The sequence below is a fragment of the Seriola lalandi genome, unplaced genomic scaffold (assembly GCF_002814215.2).
Source record: "Seriola lalandi dorsalis isolate HSWRI2012SDOR001 ecotype SW California unplaced genomic scaffold, Sedor1 jcf7180002054655, whole genome shotgun sequence".
NCBI lineage: Eukaryota > Metazoa > Chordata > Actinopteri > Carangiformes > Carangidae > Seriola > Seriola lalandi.
In genome coordinates, this window is record NW_019525208.1 from 355,389 (window position 1) to 361,865 (window position 6,477).

Consider the following 6,477-nt stretch of genomic DNA (forward strand, 5'->3'; position numbering starts at 1 on the left):
GGCTGATGGTGGAGGTGGGGGGGGCTATTCACACAGAAATGATTGTAAACAGGTAAATTCACCATAGAGGAGGTTCAGACTGTTTCTAAGGTTTTAATATGGAAACTTCTTTTCAAACATCTGGAACTTTCCTTTAAGTGTTTGTGTTCATGACTTTTATCTATTTAGTGTTTTTAAATTTTAAGGCCCAGTTTCATGAATCTGCTCGTCTGACTCAGAGACGGGAAACTCAAGAGAGAAATTTTACATAACCCAAGGCATTGTGGGACATGTAGTTGAGAGCTGTGAGGCGTTTGTGTGTTCCTGTGTGAATCTGAAGCTTGTTTCTTGTCCAGCAGATGATATTTATGTCTCCACCCAGCACCGTGGGTTCATCACTCTGAACTGCTCGGTGGTTGTTTTTTTAATAAAATTTGTTTTTTATATTTTTGACTGAGACCTTCATTAAAATGTCTGTTTTAATCACTGAGACTTTAATGAACCAAGTTACTGAATATTTCTGTTTTTATCTTCATGTTTGTCTACGTCACTGAGCAGCTGGAGGTTAGAGCCTGTTTTTAGTAAATCTAATCAACTGATGGTGAAGATGAGACTTTATTGATCCACAGCAACATATTTATAAGAGTTTTTCTCTTCTGTTTATCCAGAGAAGAAGACATGATGTCAGCGCATCGGCAGCTCCAGTTACTGCTCTGTAAATAGATATGAAACATGAGCAAGTTCAAAGTTAAAGAGATGATTAATAATAATAATAATGATAATATACATCAACAGTTTAGGATCTGAGATCTGTCACGTGTCTGACCTGTTTCTGGAGCTTTCGACCACGTCTCAGTCTTCCTCTGCCGTCCGTAAATATCTTTCCAGTTTTCTAATTATTTTTTCATCTCCATGATAACTGAGCCAATTCATCTGCTGAGGAAGACCATGAGCTGCGGTTGAAAGCTTCAGCACTTAAAACAGGATCTTTTACCCGTCTCATTTTCCAGGTGTTTTCCAGGCCTGGAAAACTGGCGCCTACTTCCAGGTGTTCCAGGTGACAGACAGTGAAATGAAACATTTCTGATCAAACTCCAATAATGAATCAATGAGAATAAAAACAAGGCGACAGAAAAGTGCAATTTGTTCGACTTTATTGAGAAAAACAGGACAGAGCGATTAGTTGATCGATCAGCCGTCGAGAGCTGGAGTTTCGTCTTCAGTGCAAAAAGAGGAGAACAGTGTGGAGGTGACGGATGAACTAACGGCTCGTCTCTAAAAACAAAAACACAACAACAGAACAAACCAGAGAAAAGCTGACGAGGAGAATCTGTTCTCAGCAGCACAGGAACCAATCACTGACATGCATTAAATTATTATTATTATTATATATTCATTCTCTCCTGCAGTTTATTATTGTAACAGGTCTGTCTTCAGGCGGTCTGCAGGGAGCCCGCTCTGGATCGGGGTTTTTGTTTTGCGGTTGGCACATTCACAGCTCAGAGTCCTCGGCCCTTCGGGGCAGGAAGGATTTAAAAGCGTTAAAATTGAGGATGGGGAGAAAACAACGTGAACAAATTGCTGTTATTGTCTGATGAGAGGGGGCGTGGCCACATGAGGAAATCAAACAGTTTATTCCAGCAGTGAGGAGGGGGGGGGGGGGGGGATCACATGGCGTATTTCTGGGTCCAGTCCTGAGCTGTCTTGTTGTACCTGCAGATAGAAACACACAGGTGAGGATCATCAGGTGGAGACAGGCTGCAGGACGATGCCATGCCTCAACACACACACAGTTTACAGTTCAGGCCATAAGTATGTGGACAGGTACATGTTCTTCAGAAATAAAAGAACACATTCTACATTAGAGAGTCTGAGCAGGTTTACATCAGTGTAGAAACAAGAGTGTGACGGACAGAGCTCCATGTTTACAGTCACTAACAATCACATTTAATATTCACAGGAAAATCCTTCAGCAGGTGACTGAGACCAGGTGACTGACGAATAGACTGAGACCAGGTGACTGACGACCAGATGACTGACGAATAGACTGAGACCAGGTGACTGAGACCAGGTGACTGAGACCAGGTGACAGACGAATAGACTGAGACCAGGTGACTGAGACCAGGTGACTGACGAATAGACTGAGACCAGGTGACTGACGAATAGACTGAGACCAGGTGACTGAGACCAGAGCTTTGGGACGATGTCGTCTTTCTCCAACGGAAACAGGAAATACATCGTTACCCACAATACTTCAGAAAGGAGATTATTTTATAATTAATCAAATTACATCCTTGTTTTTCACAGTTGTTGAATTGATTGAGTCATTTTAAAAATCATGAAGCGTTTTTCAGGAAAACAGCTGTTTGTTTTACCGATTGTTTTTCTTGTTTCTTCTTTGATGATAGTTTACATCGTTTTACATGATGACGTCATGTTTACTGGAGCAGGAAGAGAAGCTGCTACTGACTGATGGAGATCTGAACAGATTCATTAATGACTGAATGAATGAATGAATAAATAAATACCACACTGAATGAAGTCACAGCTGTAAAGACTCTGTGCATCTACACTGATGTAAACCTGCTCAGACTTCACTTTTTAATATCATGTCTATTATTTTGTGTCCACATACTTATGGCCCGGACGATGACATCATCATCAGCAGCTTCATGAACCTGTCGTTTCTGATTTTTTCCAGTTTGCTTCATGGCCGTCGACCTTTAACTGACGTCACCATGGTAACCACCATGACAGTATGACCTCCACAGTGACTGCTGTTACTGTTGTTCCCTGTTTATTCACCACTACAGCTGAGACACAGTAAGACTGACTGTAGTCTGGTCAACAGGCTCCTCAGGCTCAACAAAAACCACCTGTCCTGAGTCTCCAGGTGTTTTCTCTGCCTGATGGTTTGAGCTGTGCTGCATGCAGGTAACACACAGAGCAGTGTGTGTGTGTGTATGTGTGTGTGTGTGTGTGTGTGTGTAGCCATGCTTTGCGTCAGCGTGCTTCAGGTACATGTTCCTGGAGGCAGCAGCTCTTACCCTCACAGCATGGCATACTTCTCTGTCCACTCCCTGGCTAGTCTGTTATACCTGAGACCAACGAGGACACCGAGGTTACAACCCCCCCACTCTGCTCGTGTTCACCTGCAGCTCTCTACTGCCTCTGCTTTAGTCTGAGCTGGGAACCAAACACCGGAGAGACTGAGAATATTAAACATGTGCCACCCTCATCCTGTTCAGAGGATCTGATGACGGCCCACAGCTTGAACCAACATGTTGCTGCTGTTTAACCTTTGACCTCCTCCATGAAGACAAGGGGTGACGAGCGCCATCGTAAAAGTTAACAAAGTTAACTAATTAAATTAAGTAAATGTCGGTTTCTTCACAATAAAAATCCTGTTTATTTAATAATTCAAAGGTTCATATTCTTCAGTCTTTTATTTGAAGTGTTGATCCATCAGAAGATATAAAAACCATCTCAGTGTAGTTTTACATCTCCTCTCTCAGGCTTCTCTCTGGAGCTCTAGTAACAACAGGTCGTGAGCCAATCAGAAGAGAGGAGGCTCTGAGCCTCTCTTCTGATTGGCTGACTGTTTTCTGAGTGATCCAATAAAAATATATCAGATTTCAGATGAAAACCCTCAGAGAAACCAAATCCTGTAAAAGTTTGGATGGTGGGTCCAGGTGGGCGGGGCTTGGTGACTGCTTTGTTGTGACATCACAAAGTTCCAGAAGTCTGTGAGGGAGGGGGTCAAGTCTGCTGTGGGTTGTAATCTGGACTCTAACACGGTGTGTTGTGTAGATGGAGCCTGAGTCTGAGCTGCAGGTTGTTCTACAGGTGGGACTCACCTAACAGGGTCTGTTTTGTAGATGCGGGCGATCTCTGGCACTAGCGGGTCGTCAGGGTTTGGGTCACATAACAGAGAACAAATGGACAAAAGGACTGTGGAGAGGAAGCAGCAGGTCAGTGATGTCAGAGGGAGGAGCTTTAGCATTTAGCTTTAACATGACTCAATAACAAATCAACAGATTCAAACAATTAAAAAACGATGATTAAATAAAACCAACCTTCATCAAGTCTGAGATTCAGGTGTCACAACTAAAAACTCTGCTACATGATTAAAGTGTGACCTTCATGAACCATCAGATAAAAACATGTTTTTATGACGGACTCCTCTGAACCAATCAGTGTCTGAATCACGTTCATGTGGAATCAAACCTGTTTAATCACATGATCTGACACTGGAAATATTTCCGCTAAACTTTAAGATTAAATTCTGTGTCTCATAAATGAACACATGTAATTCATAATTCAGTCCTGACTGTAGGATACTTGTTGCTGCTAGAACGAAAAACAAAAGATGATCAGCATCAGCATGATCAATATCAATATCTCTAGTTTCCTTCTGTCTCTTCACTGTTTCTCATGTTCAGTGTCTCTTACCTTTTGAGATAGTTAATGCTGGAGACCACTGTGATCTCAATATATCCAAGCAGATGCTGCCGTTACTGTTTATATTTGGGTGATAGATTCTGGTTGTGAAGGCGACCTGATGGAGGAAACAACAGATCCATCACAAACAAACACAACAACAACAAACACAGCAAAACATGTTTCACTGCTGACAGAAGTTTTACATTTCACTGCCTCTTTAAGTGGCTGAACTCGACCTGTGTGTTCCTACAAATGCCCCCCCCCCCCCTTCTGTGCATGATCCCAAACATGATGAACCCAAAATAAAAAGGTCACTGTTCAGGTCGGTTTCCTCTGAAAGGAAACTCTTAGACTTCACAACCAAAGACTGAAGAGAAGAAACTGAACCGAAGCTGCAGAGCAACAAACACGGTGGAAACGATCTTTTATTTATTTGGCCTAAAAAACAGAATTTAAAACCTGCAGCAGGACAGTTTTGTGGGAAACACCTGGACAGATGTTGTAAATGGTCTGAACAGAGAATCAGGAGACGTAGACATTTTCTAACAATGTAGAAGTTATCAAGGTTGAAGACCGAGTCTGGTCCAGACCAGGAACACCTGAAGTGGCACCAAGACCAAAGTGTGTCGAACGAAGGATTTTATCATGTGAATCATTTCTGAGTGCAACTTCCACATAAAGTCTCTGCTTCGAAAACAGCTGAAGACTGAACAAACAGCGGTGAGATGAGGCGTTCACTGACCTTGGGTGGTTTGAAGGGATAATCTGTAGGGAAATGAATAGTCAGGAAAAATACTCCACCCTGGTAGGGACTGTCAGGCTGCAGCAGGAAGACAGAGAGCACAGATCACCCTGACTGCTCACTACAGCTCCTATTATAACAATAAACAGGGATATATGATGATATGTGAGAAGGTGAAATGACTCTAATTGTTGTGATGACAGAATCCTGTGGAGGATTGATCCTGTTGCTTTCATCGTCTATAATCTTCAGCCACTTACCGCGGAAACAGTTTGTATCTTAAAATCATATTTTACTCCAGGAGACGACAGAGTTTATATCATCCATCATGGGATTCATCAGGACGAGGAATTTATAAACTTCTGTTGAACAAACAAACTTTTGAACGAGCTGTGTCTGAGTTTTTATAAAGACCAGCTCCTCCTCTTCCTCTCCACCAGCAGGAGGAAGAGGAAGATGAAAAGAGCTCAACCATTAATCTGTCCAACTGGTTTTTTAACTTCTTTGTTCATTATAAAAAAGAAAAGCTCTGGTTTTAATTATTCTGCAAATCAAAAACTTTTCACTAAAGTTAATAATAACCGAATGTTTTCTTTATTGTGGAGATGTGACGTGAGAGCTCTTTAAATATTGGAGCTTTATCAAAAGAATAAACATGTTTACTTGTGTAAGATGAATGTGATCAGCTCTTTATCAGCCACAGTGAACAATAATCATTTATTGACTAAACATGACGTTCTACAACATAATATCTGAATATGATCATTAATGAGGAACTTTAAGTTTTGACCTCGTTATTCTTCAGTCCCTGTATCTGCTGTGTTTAGTTGTGATATTGTTTGACTTTTACTTTAGATAAAGTAACTATTTTTCTTATTGTAGTTTTACTGTTGTTTGTGTTTGTTGTTATTTAGATTTTTATTTACATAGTTTTTCATTATGATGTAATTTCGACCGGAGTGGAGGAAGAGTAGCTGCTGCCTTGGAGGTGGCGGATGAAGATCCAAATAAATAAATAATAAACGAGTGAAGACGTGTTGTACGTTTAGTGTTAAATCAATAACCTGCTTCATGATCTGTGAATGATGAATTTAATGTCACAGCTGTTGGATACTTACAGGCCCCATTATAGTAGCTTGCCAATGAAACACTGGAGAAAAGGGAAAGAAACAAAGGAAGGTTAATGAAGCACATTCACTGTCACAACAACATCAACTGAGTCTGAGAGGAAACTAAGATGATCTCACTGTCTTCACCGACGGGCCCGGCCGAGCACTGAGCCGGAGGATCTCTGGACAGATCGGTCAGCTCCT

At 41.5% G+C, this 6,477-nt stretch overlaps 1 protein-coding gene across 2 annotated transcripts in view; it reads right to left on the minus strand.

Moving 5' to 3' along the window:
- Positions 1-1,116: 1,116 nt before the first annotated feature.
- Positions 1,117-6,477, minus strand: part of ube2d2l (ubiquitin-conjugating enzyme E2D 2 (UBC4/5 homolog, yeast), like) — an 11,452-nt gene continuing 6,091 nt past the window's right edge. Inside the window, exons 2-8 of one of the 2 annotated variants that reach the window (XM_023420666.1) lie at positions 6,412-6,475; positions 6,283-6,314; positions 5,165-5,242; positions 4,432-4,537; positions 3,837-3,930; positions 3,027-3,077; positions 1,117-1,692 (exon numbers count right to left, since the gene is read on the minus strand). In XM_023420666.1, coding sequence (XP_023276434.1) covers positions 3,029-3,077; positions 3,837-3,930; positions 4,432-4,537; positions 5,165-5,242; positions 6,283-6,314; positions 6,412-6,475 — 423 coding nt within the window. In that variant the 3' untranslated portion in view covers positions 1,117-1,692; positions 3,027-3,028. The remainder of the gene's footprint in view (positions 1,693-3,026; positions 3,078-3,836; positions 3,931-4,431; positions 4,538-5,164; positions 5,243-6,282; positions 6,315-6,411; positions 6,476-6,477) is intronic. The other variant, XM_023420667.2, reaches the window with a different exon arrangement.